We start from the raw sequence: 19375 nt of genomic DNA, 5'->3' as shown, positions 1-19375 counted from the left end.
AATGCTAAACAGGATAATCATGGATTATAAGGGTAAATGGGATAACCATGGATAGTTTAGAAGGGTAAACAATATAATGACGGATTGTTTAGAAGGGTAAACATGATAATAATGGATGTTTGAGAAGGGTAAACAGGATAATCATGGATAGTTTAGAAGGGTAAACGGTATAAACATGGATAGTTTAGAAGGGTAAATGGGATAACCATTGATAGTTTAGAAGGCTTAATGGGATAACCATTGATAGTTTAGAAGGGTAAACAGGATAATCATGGATTGTTTAGACTTTTGTAAACGGGATAACCATTGATAGTTAGAAGGGTAAACAGGATAATCATGGACAGTTTAGACTTTTGTAAACGGAATAACCATTGATAGTTTAGAAGGGCAAACAGGATAATCATGGATAGTTTAGAAGGGTAAACAGGATAATGATGGATGTCCATCTGTCTGATGACAAAAACTTGTCAACATGCAGCATTAAAATTGCAGGCTTTGTTACTTTTGATATGAAGTAGGGCATATGCAAAATTATAATCCTATATTAAAAATTACCTAAAGTTAGTCCCCTTTTTATGCCTAGTCCCCTTGTTATGTCATTAAAATTGCTCAAGTGCATATAGTGTAACCCATGCGTGTTTGTTTGTGTGTTTGTTAAGGCCCGGTCACACCGTGGTAACGGACAAGAAACGGGCATAAAATCATTTTAACCGTTCGTGTCTGTTCTTATCCGTTTAATGTCCGTTTCATGTCCGGCGAATCCGCTCTTTGTTCGGCAATGTCCGGTGACATCCGTTCCATCCGTTGGGAAGTTTTGAGCATGTTCAAAATTTTCCACCGGATAAAACGGACAGAGATCTCCGTTTGATGTGCGGTCTTCATACGTTAGTTTAGGGTTTGTTCGGAACTCGTGCGTTACACCTCCTGTATGTATCTGGTTTATGTCCGTTAATGTCTGGTTGTCCTGGTCCTAACGCATGTTCAACAGGTAATAACGGACAGCTAACGTATACAAAATTGCGAGAAGTGTGGCGGAACAAAACTGTTGACTTACATTTAACCGTAATTAACCTGTGGGTTGAAGTATCATTTCATTTTGGTACGCCTTGTGAGAAGGACATGTGCAATGGAATTTCGTGCTCACATTCAATCAGAGTGTCAAGCCGCCCTCCTACAGGCCCAGATTGGCCTTTTGAATGCTAATCTGGCCATGCATCGTCTTGCTCAAAAGAGAGCAATGAGACGGAGGCAGCGCAGATGGTGGATCAGGTCTTGGCTGGGTTCCGAGCGGAGGCGTCAGTTCGGTCTGTATGACCAACTTATGGTCAAACTACGGTACGACGAGAGGACCAACGTGCATTCATCAACTTCATGTAAATGCCACCCGAGATGTTCGATGAGATTCTCGCACGAGTGGGCCTAAGGATAACCAAACAGCGCAACAACTACAGACTTCCAATTTAACCAGGGATGAAGCTAACAATTTCGCTGCGGCATCTTGTGTCTGGTTCAAAGTACCGTGATATGCGTTTTGACTGGAGGGTACCCCACAACACTATTTCTCTTCTTGTGCCAGAAGTAAGTACCGCTTAATTTACTATAGTGCTAAAATTAATTTTAAAAGGCTTCTGTTAGTCATTTTAATATATTTATATACTTTAATGTCTACTTCTATCATCATTTTATATTAATTGCATTGTGTTTAGTTATTGGTATAGGATAAAAGGCAAATAGATTAGTGCGCATTCTACTCCTAAATTGTATAACACCATTAGTACTGTCTTGTGCGCATATTTTGAAATGCACACAGTTATATGCACCGTTTATCAAGTAGTATATTTTTACCTAATCATCCACTCGCTAAAGGTCATGGATTATCTACTGTGTCATACACCTATAATCCACGCTAGCCTTTCATACTGTTATCGTATACACGTCAGGTGTGTAGAGCAGTCGTAGATGAGTATGCTTACGAGGTGATGCCGTTGCCAACAACAGCTGCCGATTGGACGCGAATAGCTGACGGATTCAGGGACAGCCGGAATTTCCCCCATACGCTTGGTGCTATTGATGGCAAACATATTGCCTGCAAATGTCCACCAAGATCCGGGTCTACGTATTATAACTACAAGAAGTACTTCTCCGTTGTCCTGCTAGCTCTGGTGGCTTCTGACTACAAGTTCGTCTGGGCTGCTATTGGAGGCCGTGGTGCTGCATCTGATGCACAGTTGTGGAACGAGTCAGACCTGAAGGCAGCAGCTGAGAACGGAGACCTTGACCTGCCAGAACCTGATGCTTTGCCACATGATACTGAGGGTGTACCCTACTCTTTCATCAGAAAGAAAATATAAAAGTGTTCGACCGGCCAAGATTTATTTATTTTATTTTTTGCGTAAGTGTTCATAAACATTCATGATAAAGAAACAAACAAGCATATGCATTTAAAAAAAGGAAAAAACAATTATGATACTTAAAAATATTATAAATAAAGCATGACATAAAATGACAGTTTTTTGTACGTTGGTGTTCGGTACTTTTCCATTTCTCTTACGTTGGAAGAAAGTTTTGTCCGGTACTAATGCGCTACACTGCCGTTTTATCCGGTAGAAGTCCGTTACTCGCACGGTAATATCCATAAGCTGACCGATAATTATCCAGTACATATCCGTTAAATGTACGTGTTTTTCCATTACACCATCGGTTCTTGTGCGGTCATTGTGTGTTTCCAACGCTTCACACACTGATTTCGAGCGTCTTGAGCGGCAGACCAGGTAAATTTTATCACCGGATAACCAAAATCTGCATATTTTGTCCGTTTTCTCTCCGTTACATATTCGTTAGTCGGTCTGACGTAAATGATGGCATTTCCAAATAAATTAAAGCAATTTATTATCATACTAACATTATGTATTGCCTATTACAACCGATTCGCTCGCTTCAATGTCAAGGTTATAGTGGACACTTGAAATGTTTGCATGTATGTTTCTTTTTACAACTTTGCTAGGTATTAAAACATGCAGCGTTGTTGATTATTTGTAAATATTATGACAAGCTCTAGTAAAGGAACTTTATGTACAACATTATTTTGATCGGAGTTATATTGTTTTTTGCCTGTCTGTCTGTCATTGTATGTGTCTGTCTGTCATTTTATGTGTCTGTCTTTCATTGTATGTGTGTGTCTGCCCCAAAACTTTCACCTTGGTCATAACTTTTGCAATATTGAAGATAGCACTTGATATTTGGCATGCATGTGTATCACATGGAGCTGCACATTTTGAATGGTGAAAGGTCAACGTCAAAGTCATCTTTCAAGGTCAAAGGTCAATTATATGGCTTCAAAGCGGCACAGTAAGGGGCATTGTGTTTCACAAACACGTCAGCTCTTGTTTTCAGCATTCGGTGATAAATGTTTGGTAAATTGTCTTTTTAGCAATGTATGAGCAGACCTTTTTGAAAATATCCGATATCTGAAAATATAATATCATGCATGTGAGTAAGGTAGCATTCCAGATTAGTCCGTGCTGTCTGCACAGGTTAATCAGGAACGAAACTTTGCGTTTTCATGGAATATTTTGTTAGTATGAAGTGTCTTATAAACTGAAATCAGGTCTAAGTGTTTTGTGCCTGATAAGCATGTGTGGACTGCGCAGTAACCCCGGTTTTCCCAGAGTGAGTCTCTTTATCAATTAACTGACTCCCAGTCTGCAGTCACTTTATCAATAAACTGACTCCCAGTCTGCAGTCACTTTATCAATAAACTGACTCCCAGTCTGCAGTCTCTTTATCAATTAACTGACTCCCAGTCTGCAGTCTCTTTATCAATAAACTGACTCCCAGTCTGCAGTCTCTTTATCAATTAACTGACTCCCAGTCTGCAGTCACTTTATCAATTAACTGACTCCCAGTCTGCAGTCACTTTATCAATTAACTGACTCCCAGTCTGCAGTCACTTTATCAATTAACTGACTCCCAGTCTGCAGTCACTTTATCAATTAACTGACTCCCAGTCTGCAGTCACTTTATTAATTAACTGACTCTCAGTCTGCACATTTAGTGAGTAGTTTTCCCAGGATTTCAGAATGCATCTACTTTACCCTTTCCCTCTAAGAAGCATAGTTAAAATGGGTGTATGCAACCAGCATAAAACCAGAACAGCCTACGTATAACTCGCAGTCTGTTCAGGTTTTATTCTGTTTGCTGCTCATCGGTATCTTAGAGTTGGAAATGCAGCCTTTAAAACTTTAATTTAGTAAGAAAATATGTAAATTTACTTTGATTTTCTAAGGGAATACAAATACATCTTAAGTGTGTACTTTTATGGTAAAGGGTTAATCCTGTTGCCTAGCTTATATATATACTAGTTTTCTTTCTTATCCTTATCCATATATAGTTGCCAGTTTGAAGTTCCGTACTTACTTTCTTCCTTCCATCACACTTTTGTTACAGTTTCTTATAGCTCATTCAATATTTGTTCGATCTCTTACATATTTGGCATGTAGGTACGTTGCTTGGACCTCTACTTTTTGATGAGGTTTGAGGTCACTGGGGTCAAGGTCATTAAGGCTTATAATAGATTTTTCTGTAACAATTCTGTTACAGTTTCTCATAGCACCTTCAATATTTTTCCGATCTCTTTTATATTTGGCATGTAGGTACCTTTCATGGACCTCTACCTTTTGATGAGGTTTGAGGCCACTGGGGTCAAGCTCAAGGTCACCAAGGCTAATAATATATTTTTTCGTAACAATTTTGTTACAGTTTCTCATAGTGCCTTCAATATTTTACCGATCTCTTACATATTTGGCATGTAGACACCTTGCATGGACCTCTACCTTTTGATGAGGTTTGAGGTCAAGGTCACTGAGGCTAATAATTGATTTTTTAGGTGGTTACTAACACGTAGATTGACAAAGCGCATCATCAGGAAGCATCCATCAGTTTCACTGATATTCTTGTTTTTTCTACATTAGCGTTTCCGGTGGGTAAAGCCCCAAAAGTGACCCCACCAAAGCCTATTGTACTTGATGATGACAACGATGATGATGAGGAAGAAGTAACCTTCAAGAGGCCACCACCTGTATTTATCATGTCGGGGATTGAGGCTGCTGTAAGTTGGAAGGAATTTCCAAACATTGATTACTTCTGTGGGAATGACTGCACTTTATTTTATGCTTTCGGCTGGTTTATAGAGAAATATAAGTAAATTAAAACTGATAATTCACTGTTTCAAACAGTGAAAATTATCGATTTTTTTCACTGTTTTACTGTGAAATGACATCAATTTTTTTACGAAATGATTCACGGTAAAAAAAAGCATAAAATAACAATAAAATTTGTGGGATTCCTTGGAATATTGATTGTAATTTATTGGTGATCATAGAAATAAATTATCTATGGTCACTTGGGAATTAAAATTGATATTCCACTGACTCCATCAAATATCCTCTTTTTATTGCATCTTCACATAGGCATTTGCCCAAAAACTTCTAACCGATAAACACCACTTATTAAATTATATGCATATTCATATTAGCGTTTATGCTTATTGTAATATGGCCATTCTCATAATATTATGGAAGATTGAAATGCTTACAAAAAACGTGATTGTGATACGAAGTCATTTTGGGTTATATTATATAACACTACTTTGATTGCATCTTCTTCGTTTTTGTACATCTCTCAGATGGACATGCCTAATATCTGCGATAAAGGTAGCCATGAGCATTGATAGCATAACAGCGATTATTTATGCCTAATTGTGAAAAGTATGGGTTCCAGCCCAATTGGGGAAAATTACGGGCAAAAACCTGAAATTGGTTAATTTCACGCCATGAATTATCACAATTGATAATAAAGTGTTTTCAAGCTGTCAATATTATATTTACTTAGGTTTAAGCCATAGAGATGCACAGGGAAATGAACTAAATGTTGCATTATATATATCAAAGAAAATTAAATATAAATTAAACCTTTGTTGGATTTTTAAGCCCCCAGATCGATTGATCATGGGGTATATTGTTTTTGGCCTGTCTGTCTGTCTGTCATTGTATGTGTGTGTCTGTCCCAAAACTTTAACCTTGCTCATAAAATGAAAACTTTTTGGTCTATGTTCTTTAAAGTTCACATGTGCATGCATCTCATTGAGATCTTCAATCAAACATAGTTTGAGGTCACTAGATCAAAGTTCAAGGTCATTGTGACCTTTACATTCAGAATATAACCTTGTTTCTAAAATAGCTGCCGTGCGGCTTCAACGCACAGTATTGGGCATTGTGTTTCACAAACACAGCTCTTGTTTTGGGACTGCAATTAGGACTTTCAGTGTTTTTCCCCATTTGGAAAGTGCTGTTTTCTGATACTTAATATAGAGGAAATAAATTGCTGCACTAAAGTGGACATACAGTACCGTAGGTTTCCACGTATAGCGCGCTCCCGTGTATAGGGCGCAGGCTGTTTTTTTAATGCAAAAATGGAGAAAAAATATTTAAAAGACAATAAAACCACCAAATCGGACCGAAAATGGCCGCCATTTTTCTATTGCACAATCCAATAATCCGGGGCATCGGAAAGCTTAATTAAGCATTCAAAATAGGAAGCGTCATTATGATTACGAGCATGGGTTGCATAGCACTATACTTTTTTTACAATTTTGTAATTTTCTAGCAAAAGATTAACAGTCCACGTGCATTTCATGAAAACATGAGAAAATAAGAATTAGTGTTCATCGTGTGATTTTTCCTCGGGGAAAGCATGGGCATTACCGGTTAATTTGAATGTGGCATGGGAGACAGGGATACACTTGTTGAGGTACACCACTGTTCAACGTTCAATATATATAAACCCAAAATGCAATTGCATATCTTCAAGTTCTCATGCATATCTTCACGATCTCAAGTGTCAATTAGTTTCTCAAATGTCAATAAGCCTCTTAACAAGTCGTGGCACATATAACTCAATAACATCTGCCAATTACGAAGTGCAAAATGACCCCCTTTCACACCTACCGTTACCCGCAAAAAAGACCTCGTTTGTACCTACCCTTGCCTGCTATCCGGAATGTTGACAACAATCCCCATCGGAATTCATCAATAAAGAAGTGTAAAAACACAAACAAAGAAATGTCCGCAAATTTATTCAAACAAATTTATTTTTGACCAAAACTTCTTCTACCGCATTCATATCTACCAGTAGCGACTTTTTGTTTCGACAATGGCCCCTCAGTCTGTACGATTACAGGGTGGTAGTTTTCTGGAAAAAAAACATGGTGGCCATTTTGATTATTTACGATTACCGGTATACAACATATTTTTTACCAATTTAGCAGCCAGGATAGTGTTGTATCAATGTATAGCGCGCACCAGCTTTTTAATTTGAATTTTGGAGGTAAAACACTGCGCGCTATACGTGGAAACCTACGGTAATAGTGGCTGCCATCTTGGCAGTTAATGTTACAGTATTAGACTTGATAGCAGCAAAATTATCTGCCAGCTTGGCGGTTTATGTTACAGCATTTGACATGCTGTAAGCAAAATTAACTGCCATATTGGTTGTTTATGTTACAGCATTTGACTTGCTGTCAGCAAAATAAACTGCCATTTTGGCTGTTTATGTAACAGCATTTGACTTGCTGTCAGCAAAATAAACTGCCATTTTGGCTGTTTATGTTACAGCATTTGAATTTCTAGCATCAAATTGACTGCCATCTTTGCTGTTTATATTACAGCACTTGACTTGCTAGCAGCTAAATTGACTGCAATCTTTGCGGTTTATGTTACAGAATTAGACTTGCTGTCAGCAAAATTAACTGCCATATTGGTTGTTTATGTTACAGCATTTGACTTTCTAGCATCAAAATGGACAGCCATCTTTGCTGTTTATGTTACAGCACTTGACTTGCTAGCAGCAACATTGATAGCCATCTTTGCTGTTTATGTTACATCATTAGACTTGATGTCAGCAACATTGACTGCAAACTTGGCTGTTTATGTTACAGCATTTGACTGGCTGTTTTGATTTTGACTTCATTATACCCCCATTACCATTGGTAATGGGGGCTATATAGGAGTCACTTTGTCGGTCTGTCTGTTGTCCGGGCAATAACTATGTTGTTCATTGTGAGATTAAAAAATCATTTTGCACATTTGTTCACCATTATTGGACAGTGTGTTGCGCGATAGAATTACGTCAATATCTCAAAGGTCAAGGTCACACTTTGACTTCAAAGGTCAAAAATGGCCTTAAATGAGCTTGTCTGGTCCATAACTTTGTCATTTATTGTGAGATTTTAAAATCATTTGGCACTTTTGTTCACCATTATTGGACGGTGTGTCGCGCGAAAGAATTATGTCAATATCTCCAATGAATGTCAAGGTCACACTTTGAGTTCAAAGGTAAAAAAAGGCAAAACATGAGCTTGTCAGGGCCATAACTATGTCATTTATTGTGAGATTTTAAAATCATTTGGCACATTTGTTCACCATCACAGTATGTTGCGCAAAAGAATTACGTCGACATCTCCAAGGTCAAGGTCACACTTTGAGTTCAAAGGTCAAAAATTGCCTTAAATGAGCTTGTCAGGGTCATAACTATGTCGTTCATTTTGAGATTTTCAAATAATTTGGCTCATTTGTTCATCATCATTGGACGGTGTGTCCTGAGTTGAAAGGTAAAAAATAGCCATAAATGACCTTGTCCGGGCTATATCTTTTTTGTGACATTTTAAAATCATTTGTTCACCATCATTTGACGGTGTGTCACACAAAAGAATTATGTCGATATCTCCAAGGTCAAGGTCACACTTTGAGTTCAAAGGTCAAAAATGGCCATAAATGATAATGGCATAATAATTCTTAAAAAAATCACCATAAATTAGATTCTCTTGTTTTGTTAAGACAGCATGCAAAATAGTCTGTGTCAATGCGGCACGTGGGGTTATACGTCACGTCTGTGACAAAGCTCTAGTTTAGACCATACAAGAAGTCGTATGATATGTGTAGATTAGATAAGTCTGTAAGCCATGAGGGTTGTTTGCAAGCTAAACAAATGAGCCTGACTGGGGGAAACAGGGCTTAATGCTTGTGTGTAAAGTGTCGCCTTTTATTAGCCTGTGCAGTCAGCTAAGGCTAATCAGGGCATTTCCATCTTGATTGGATTTTGAATTTAATTAATATAGACACTTCCTTTAACCAAAAGACACCATGAAAGCAGAAAGTGCTGAGCTTAATCAGCCTGTGCAGTCAGCTAAGGCTTATGACGGACAAAACATTCCATCTTAATTGGATTTTCGTGAAGAAGACATATCCTTTAAAGGAGAAACACCATCAAAGTGGAAAAGTGTTGTCTTTGATCTGGGACTACACTTTACGCACTAGCATTAAGCCCTGTATTCCAAGAGCAAGGCTCAAATGACTTTCTGTTGTTCTTTTTCAGGAGAGAGATACATACGGTGCCCTTGTAGAGCAGCTTGGAGGTCGAGTGATAGACGCCCAGCAGTTTGACATCGCCTGCACACACCTTGTTATTGGTATGTTCTAGTTAGGAGGTCAAGTGATAGACGCACAGCAGTTTGACATCGCTTGCACACACCTTGTTATTGGTATGTTCTAGTTAGGAGGTTGAGTTATAGACTCACAGCAGTTTGACATCGCCTGCACACACCTTGTTATTGGTATGTTCTAGTTAGGAGGTAAAGTGATTGACTCACAGCAGTTTGACATCGCCTGCACACATCTTGTTATTGGTATGTTCTAGTTAGAAGGTTGAGTGATAGACTCACACCAGTTTGACATCGCCTGCACACACCTTGTTATTGGTATGTTCTAATTAGAAGGTCAAGTGATAGACTCACACCAGTTTGACATCGCCTGCACACACCTTGTTATTGGTATGTTCTAGTTAGAAGGTTAAGTGATAGACTCACAACAGTTTGACATTGCCTGCACACGCCTTGTTATTGGTTTGTTCTAGTTAGGAGGTCAAGTGATAGACTCACAGCAGTTTGACATCGCCTGCACACACCTTGTTATTGGTATGTTCTAGTTAGGAGGTCGAGGGATAGACTTACAGCAGTTTGACATCGCCCGTTCACACCTTGTTATTGGTATGTTCTAGTAAAGAGGTCAAGTGATAGACTCACAGCAGTTTGATATCGCCTGCACACACCTTGTTATTGGTATGTTCTAGTTAGGAGGTTGAGTGATAATCTCACAGCAGTTTGACATCGCCTGCACACACCTTGTTATTGGTATGTTCTAGTTAGGAGGTCAAGTGATAGACTCTCAGCAGTTTGACATCGCCTGCACACACCTTGTTATTGGTATGTTCTAGTTAGGAGGTCGAGGGATAGTCTCACAGCAGTTTGACATCGCCCGTTCACACCTTGTTATTGGTATGTTCTAGTTAGGAGGTCAAGTGATAGACTCACAGCAGTTTGACATCGCCTGCACACACCTTGTTATTGGTATGTTCTAGTTAGGAGGTCGAGGGATAGTCTCACAGCAGTTTGACATCGCCCGTTCACACCTTGTTATTGGTATGTTCTAGTTAGGAGGTCAAGTGATAGACTCACAGCAGTTTGATATCGCCTGCACACACCTTGTTATTGGTATGTTCTAGTTAGGAGGTTGAGTGATAGACTCACAGCAGTTTGACATCGCCTGCACACACCTTGTTATTGGTATGTTCTAGTTAGGAGGGCAAGTGATAGACTCTCAGCAGTTTGACATCGTCTGCACACACCTTGTTATTTGTATGTTCTAGTTAGAAGGTTGAGTGATAGACTCACAGCAGTTTGACATCACCTGCACACACCTTGTTATTGGTATGTTCTAGTTAGGAGGTTGAGTGATAGACTCACAGCAGTTTGACATCGCCTGCACACACCTTGTTATTGGTATGTTCTAGTTAGGAGGTAAAGTGATAGACTCACAGCAGTTTGATATCGCCTGCACACACCTTGTTATTGGTATGTTCTAGTTAGGAGGTTGAGTTATAGACTCACAGCAGTTTGACATCGCCCGTTCACACCTTGTTATTGGTATGTTCTAGTAAGGAGGTCAAGTGATAGACTCACAGCAGTTTGACATCGCCTGCACACACCTTGTTATTGGTATGTTCTAGTTAGGAGGTCAAGTGATAGACTCACACCAGTTTGACATCGCCTGCACACACCTTGTTATTGGTATGTTCTAATTAGAAGGTCAAGTGATAGACTCACACCAGTTTGACATCGCCTGCACACACCTTGTTATTGGTATGTTCTAGTTAGAAGGTTAAGTGATAGACTCACAACAGTTTGACATTGCCTGCACACGCCTTGTTATTGGTTTGTTCTAGTTAGGAGGTCAAGTGATAGACTCACAGCAGTTTGACATCGCCTGCACACACCCTGTTATTGGTATGTTCTAGTTAGGAGGTCGAGGGATAGACTTACAGCAGTTTGACATCGCCCGTTCACACCTTGTTATTGGTATGTTCTAGTTAGGAGGTCAAGTGATAGACTCACAGCAGTTTGATATCGCCTGCACACACCTTGTTATTGGTATGTTCTAGTTAGGAGGTTGAGTGATAATCTCACAGCAGTTTGACATCGCCTGCACACACCTTGTTATTGGTATGTTCTAGTTAGGAGGTCAAGTGATAGACTCTCAGCAGTTTGACATCGCCTGCACACACCTTGTTATTGGTATGTTCTAGTTAGGAGGTCGAGGGATAGTCTCACAGCAGTTTGACATCGCCCGTTCACACCTTGTTATTGGTATGTTCTAGTTAGGAGGTCAAGTGATAGACTCACAGCAGTTTGACATCGCCTGCTCACACCTTGTTATTGGTATGTTCTAGTTAGGAGGTCGAGGGATAGTCTCACAGCAGTTTGACATCGCCCGTTCACACCTTGTTATTGGTATGTTCTAGTTAGGAGGTAAAGTGATAGACTCACAGCAGTTTGATATCGCCTGCACACACCTTGTTATTGGTATGTTCTAGTTAGGAGGTTGAGTGATAGACTCACAGCAGTTTGACATCGCCTGCACACACCTTGTTATTGGTATGTTCTAGTTAGGAGGTCAAGTGATAGACTCTCAGCAGTTTGACATCGTCTGCACACACCTTGTTATTTGTATGTTCTAGTTAGAAGGTTGAGTGATAGACTCACAGCAGTTTGACATCACCTGCACACACCTTGTTATTGGTATGTTCTAGTTAGGAGGTTGAGTGATAGACTCACAGCAGTTTGACATCGCCTGCACACACCTTGTTATTGGTATGTTCTAGTTAGGAGGTAAAGTGATAGACTCACAGCAGTTTGATATCGCCTGCACACACCTTGTTATTGGTATGTTCTAGTTTGGAGGTCCAGTGATAGACTCCCAGCAGTTTGATATTGCCTGCTCACACCTTGTTATTGGTATGTTCTAGTTAGGAGGTGGAGTAATAGACTCACAGCAGTTTGACATCACCTGCACACACCTTGTTATTGGTATGTTCTAGTTAGGAGGTCAATTTTCTCAAACTTTTCTGAAATAAACAAAAGAATGTGGAAGGAAAAAAACGCCACACCATTAACATAAAATTTAAATCAGCAATATGATGTTTGCACTTCAGTATGTCAATACTAGAATTTCAATGTGCAAGACAGTTTTTATATCCCCACTAATAGAAGTTTAGGGGGGTATATAGGAGTGAGCTTGTCTGTCGGTCGGTTGGTCCGTGTCCGCTCTCTAATTCAAGTAGTTTTCATCCGATCTTCACCAAATTTGGTTAGAAGTTGTATCTAGATGATGTCTAGACCAAGTTTGAACATGGGCCTTGCCGGGTCAAAAACTAGGTCACAGGGTCACTTAGTGCGTTTTTAACATTCAGCATGTTGTCCGCTCTCTAATTCAATCTAATTCAATCATTCAGAGCTTCACCAAACTTGGTTAGAAGTTTTATCTAGATGATGTCTAGGTCAAGTTAGAATATGCGTCATGCCAGGTCAAAAACTAGGTCACTGGGTCACTTAGTACGTTTTACACATTCAGCATGGTGTCGGCTCTCTAATTTAAGTAGTTTTCATCCGTTCTTCACCACACTTGGTCAGAAAGTGTATCTAGTTATCTCTATTCCTGAGTTACTTACCGTTCTTAATTGTGACAAGTATATAGTAGTAACTAGCATTATTTATTAAATTACTATACAGTGCGCATTATAAGTGAAAAGGTACATGTTTAAATGGTTAATAAACAACATTAATAAATGAAATAATTTCTTTCAGATAAGATAACGCGAAATGAGAAGTTCTTAGCATGTCTGGCCTCTGGGAAATGGATCCTTCACAAATCATACTTCAATGCATGCAGAGAGGAGGGGCAGTTTGTGAAGGTAAATATATCAGCGTCGTTCTAGGAAAACTGGGCTTAATGCATGTGCATTAAGTGTTGTCCCAGATTAGCCTGTGCAAACAGTAGATGCTTTTAGGGATGGCACTTTCCACTTTTATGGAATTTTCATTTAAACTAGGTCTTTTCTAAACGGAAACCCAATTAAAGTGGGAAGTGCCGTTCCTGATAAGCCTGTGCAGACTACACAGGCTAATCTGGGATGACATTTTACCAATGTGCTTTAAGCCCAGTTTTCCCAGAACTAGGCTCATCTGACAGTCTTAACGGCCAACAACAAACACAAAATTGTCTCAGAGACAGAGGAGTTAGTTGGCAAGGATTGAGTGTGGTATCTAACCTGTGGCTGTCGAGTTTTGGTATTGCTGGGCTACCATTAGACCACAGACCCTCTCATATCCAAAATGATTATGTTTCAAGGCTTTATTAATTGTTTTCCTGAATATTTGTAGGAGTGGGGATGTACTGGAACCCAAAGTATGCGCATAACTAATCAAACTAGAGTGAATAAAGAATATACCTGTAATGGAGCACTAAGTCTTAGTAAAGAATGTAATGGAACCCTTTACCGGTAATGGAATCCGAATTCTGAGAAAAGAATGTAATGGAGCCCTAAGTCTGAGTAAAGAATGTAATGGAACCCTATACCGGTAATGGAATCCAAATTCTGAGCACAGAATGTAATGGAACCCAAAGTCTTAGCAAGCAATATAATGGAACCCAAAGTCTGAGCAGAAAATTAATGAAATCCCATATTGGAGCAAAGAATGAAACCCAAAGTCTGAGCAGAGAGTGAATTCTTATTATAATATATCCCAAATATTTTTGATTCAGGTTCATTTATGTACCTGTTTTCAGGAAGATTTCGATAAGTGGACAAGTAATGTAACATAAGAATTGTGTGTGGGGGGGGGCACTAGCCATCAAAGATGGGATCAAAATGGCCTTTGGAAACCAAATTTTGAAATAAATTTCAATGGTATAACCGATAGGGGTATGAAATAGCCAGTTGTAAATGTCATTTTTGGGGGAAAACTCATTGAATATGAAAACATTTTCTGAGAGGTTGTAGCCTTTACTTGACTAGAGCTATGGTAAAATAGAAAGCCCTGATTCTGTTTCATGTATGGTTATTGTGTTCATAGAGATAGAAATGAGTGGTTGCCCCTTTGCCTGGGGTGAGTTGATTTTGGCACAGGCAATTCAATTTTGAAAATTTGTAGTCAGGTGGAGAAACTAGCTTTTTGAAGCTTGAAAACAATTCTTTGCAATTAATGGGGATTTAATATAACAGGCAACTGTGGATTAAAATTTTAATCGGAAAAAAAGTAAAATAAAATGCCATTCATTTGTTTTAGCCAAGGAATTCATTCATTACAGGCTCATAATAGGACAAAATGCACCCACAGTGTGTCATTTCAGCAATGTTGTTGTGTTATAATGTGTTGTTTCTTTTTGTTAAAACAAAGTATTAGATACACATGACACGTACTTGGTTCTGGGCTTGTTACGCTTTGGCGGGACAACCAAGGTACTGAAGATTGTTACCAGTGTGAAAGCAATTGCAGCACTTCTAACTGACAGAAGAGAGACATAGTATAAGCCTCGAGCTTCCTTCTCAATTCTGTCCAATTGTATTTTACAGCCTTTATGTTAAGCAATAATGCAATTCTACCTGCCTAATATATTGTTCGAAAATAATATGTATGTCTGTATTGTATTGCTTATATGTACTTTCAATGAACCAAATAAATAGTGTTTAAACCAAGCAATTGTAAAAGTTTTTTTCTCTCCCTGTTTCAGGAGGATTTCTTTGAGTGGGGTGGGGAAGGTACCCTGGCTCTTGTGAAGAACATGGACAACAGCGTTCGTCTGCTCGCGGCAGCCGCCAGGGAGTGGAGAATAAAGTTGTCCCAGCAACGACAGGTAATCCCTAAATTTACATGTCCACGAAAAATATCTTTTTAAAAAAAAAAACATAAAATTTCATGACAACGAATGTTAATGAGTTTACAGTTTGTTATTGCTTAATCAGGTCTCATCGACCCAGTTTGGAGCATTCTCAACGTGGCGTGTGATTCTGATCTGTGAGAAGGGAAAAGTCAGCAACTTCATCCGCCTACTAACGGCTGGAGGGGCCACTGTGCTGAACATGAGGTACCGTATGAGCCTTACTGTGAGAAAACTGGGCTTAATGAATGTGCTGAAAATGTCGTCCCAGACTAGCCTGATCAGTCTGCACAGGCTAATCAGGGACCATTCTTTCAGCTTTAATTGTTTTTTTTTTTTTTAAACAAAGGAAGTCTCTTCATAGCAGAAAGTTGAGGCTGAAATTATTGGCAATTTTTAGCCTGTTTGGACTGCGCAGGCTAATCTAGCAGGGTTCCCAGCCAACCTGGAAATCAGGGAAAACCTGGAAAAAGACTTTTCCTTTTTCCAGTCAGGGAAAAGTCAGGGAATTTGGGAAATGTTCCTGAAATGAGGGAAAATCAGGGAAGTTTGTTCTGTCAAACTTTCCCGACTTGTGTCCAAAAGTCCATACATTTATAACAGCAAATCGATTCCTCTGCATGGCTATGGTGGCTTTGTAGTATACATTTAGCGTAGTGTACTGTTAATAGATACCTACTTCTTTGTCTAGGATGGCTGTGTTGGGAGATGGGAGGCCATTGCAATAACATTACATAAATATAAGACATGTTATTGTCTGCAACTGCTATTTATTGAGGGTGTCTAAACAAGAAATAGGTCGAAATATTATCCTGGAATTTTTATTATACCCCCATTACTGGTAATGGGTGCTATATAGGAGTCACTTTGTTGGTTTGTCTGTCCCGAAAATGTCATCCGATCTTCACCAAACTTGGTCAGAAGATGTATCTAGATAATGTCTAGGTCATGTTTTAATATGGGTCATGCCGTGTCAAAAACTAGGTCACGGGGTCACTTAGTGCGTTTTAAACAGAAAGTTTGTCCGGACCATAACTATGTCATTTATCGTTAGATTTTAAAATGACTTGGTACATTTGTTCACCATCATGGGACGGTGTGTCGCGTGAAAAAAGTATGTCAATATCTCAAAGGTCAAGGTCACACTTTGAGTTCAAAGGTAAAATGCTTGTCCGGGCCATAACTTTGTCGTTTATTGTGAGATTTTAAAACCATTTGGCACATTTGTTCACCATCATTGTACAGTGTGTCGCGCAAACATTAGGTTGATATCTCCAAGGTCAAGGTCACACTTTAAGTTCAAAGGGTAAAAAATGGCCATAAATTAGCTTGTCTGGGCCATAACTATGTTGTTCATTGTAAAGTTTTAAAATCAAATTTGTTCACCATCATTGGACGGTGTGTCGTGCGAAAGAATTACGTCAATATCTCAAAGGTCAAGGTCACACTTTAAGTTCAAAGGTCAAAAATGGCCATAAATGAGCTTGTCCGGGCCATAACTATGTCGTTCATTGTGAAATTTTAAAATCATTTGGCACATTTGTTTACCATCATTGGACGGTGTGTCGCACGAAAGAATTACTTCGATATCTCCAAGTTAAAGGTCACACTTTGAGTTCAAAGGTCATAAATGAGCTTGTCCGGGCTGTAACTATGTCTTTCATTGTGAGATTTTAAAATCATATGGCACATTTGTTCACCATCATTGGACATTGTGTCGCACGAAAGAATTACGTTGATATCTCCAAGGTCAAGGTCACACTTTGAGTTCAAAGATCAAAGTGGCCATACATGAGCTTGTCCAGGCAATAACTATGTCGTTCATGGTGAGATTTTAAAATAATTTGGCACATTTGTTCACCATCATTGGACGGTGTGTCGCGCAAAAGAACTACATTGATATCTCCAAGGTCAAGGTCACACTAAGTTCAAAGGTCAAAAATGGCCATAAATGAGCTTGTCCAGGCCATAACTATATCGTTCATTGTGAGATTTTTAAATCATTTGGCACATTTGTTCACCATCATTGGACGGTGTGTCGCGCGAAAGAATTACGGCGATATCTCCAAGGTCAAGGTCAAACTAAGTTCAAAGGTAAAAAATGGCCATAAATGAGCTTGTCCGGGCCATAACTATGTTGTTCATTGTGAAGTTTTAAAATCATTCGTTCACCATCATTGGACGGTGTGTCCCATGAAAGAATTACTTTGATATCTCAAAGGTCAAGGTCACGTTTTGAGTTCAAATTCAACAAGATGTGTTTGTGAAACACAATGTCCCCATATATGACGTTTGACCTTAAAGGATGACCTTGACCCTTCACCTCTCAAAATGTGCAGCTCCATGAGATACACATGCATGTCAAATATAAAATTGCTAGCTTCAATATTGCAGAAGTTACATTACATGAGCAATTTTGACCCATATATTTGATCTAGAAGGATGACCTTGACCTTGACCTTTCACCACTCAAAATGTGCAGCTCCATGAGATACACACACATGCCAAATATCAAGTTGCTATCTTCAATATTGCAAAAGTATTCATAAAATAAGCGATTTGGGCCACATATATTTGACCTCTAACCTTGAAGGATGTCCTTGACCTTGACCTTTCACCCCTCAAAATGTGCAGCTCCATGAGATACACATGCATGCCAAATATGAAGTTGCTATCTTCAATATTGCAAAAGTATTCATAAAATGAGCGATTTTGGCCACATATATTTGACATCTTACCTTGACCTTTCACCACTCAAAATGTGTAGTTCCATGAGATACACATGCATGCCAAATATTAAGTTGCTATATTCAATATAGCAAAAGTTATTGCAAAATGTTAAAGTTGGCGCAAACCAACCAGCAGACCAACCAACCAACAGACAAACCAACCAACAAACAGGGCAAAAACAATATGTCCCCCACTACTATAGTGGGGGACATAAAAATGGCCATAAAAAATCTTGTCCGGGACATAACTATGTCATTCATTGTGAGATTTTAAAATGTCTCTGTACATTTATTTTGTTCACAGTCATTTGATGGTGTGTCATGCGAAAGAATTCAAGAGTATGAAGGTCAAAATGGCCATAAATGATAATGGCATAATAATTCTTAAAAATCATCCTAAATTAGCTTCTCTTGTTTTGTGAAGACAGAATGCAAAATAGTCTGTGTCAATGCAGCATGTGTGGGTATACATCATGTCTGTGACAAAGCTCTAGTTTTTCATCAGGGAAAAGTCAGGGAATTTTTTTCATACAAAAAGCTGGGAACCTTGTCTAGGACAACATTTAAATCACATGCATTAAGCCCAGATTTCCCAAAACAAGGCTGATATTTGATTTACTCTGATCTGGTCAAAAGAGGAGATTTAGAAAAAAAAAAGCAGAAGATAAATTTGATCTGGTAAAAAAAAGGGACATAAACCATCAGTGGAACATTTGACATGAACACCTTGAAAAAAGATTTTTATGCCCCCGGATCGAAAGATCATGGGTATATTGTTTTTGGCCTGTCTGTTTGTCACTGTGTCAGTCATTCATTCATTGTGTGTGTCTCAAAACTTTAACCTTGGTCATTACTTTTGCAATATTGATGATAGCAACTTGATATTTGGCATGCATGTGTATCTCATGGAGTTGCACATTTTGAGTGGTGAAAGGTCAAGGTCAATTTTATCCTTCAAGGTCAAAGGTCAAAAAATAAAATAAAAGCGGCGCATTAGGGAGCATTGTGTTTCTGACAAACACATCTCTTGTTTGTGTATGTTTTTTCTATTTGGTCAATAACGAAAAGTTTGGCAGTTGGATGTGTATATGGGTCTTTTTGGAATTATGACGTGCATTACTGTGACACCAATATTATTTGTCGGACACTAATTTCCATGGGTTGGAAAGCAAATGTCCAAAATGTTTAAGTCCAATGTCTAGTATCAGACATTAGAAAAAAATCCATGAAAATTTTATGAATCCACACAACTTCATGTTAAAGAAAAAATGAATCTACCATAATTAATCCATTATGCTTCGATGTAAAATAACATTCCAA

At 38.8% G+C, this 19375-nt stretch overlaps 1 protein-coding gene across 1 annotated transcript in view; it reads left to right on the top strand.

Annotated features, from left to right (window-relative positions):
- Positions 1 to 19375, top strand: part of LOC127859748 (DNA topoisomerase 2-binding protein 1-like) — a 266921-nt gene that overhangs the window by 96349 nt on the left and 151197 nt on the right. Inside the window, exons 22-24 of the mRNA XM_052397256.1 lie at positions 4971 to 5107; positions 9430 to 9523; positions 13253 to 13359. Of these exons, the coding sequence (XP_052253216.1) occupies positions 4971 to 5107; positions 9430 to 9523; positions 13253 to 13359 (338 nt within the window). The remainder of the gene's footprint in view (positions 1 to 4970; positions 5108 to 9429; positions 9524 to 13252; positions 13360 to 19375) is intronic.

The sequence above is a fragment of the Dreissena polymorpha genome, chromosome 15, assembly GCF_020536995.1.
Source record: "Dreissena polymorpha isolate Duluth1 chromosome 15, UMN_Dpol_1.0, whole genome shotgun sequence".
Classification (NCBI taxonomy): domain Eukaryota; kingdom Metazoa; phylum Mollusca; class Bivalvia; order Myida; family Dreissenidae; genus Dreissena; species Dreissena polymorpha.
Note: the sequence above shows the minus strand (reverse complement) of the source record. Positions and strands in the feature narration are given on the sequence as shown.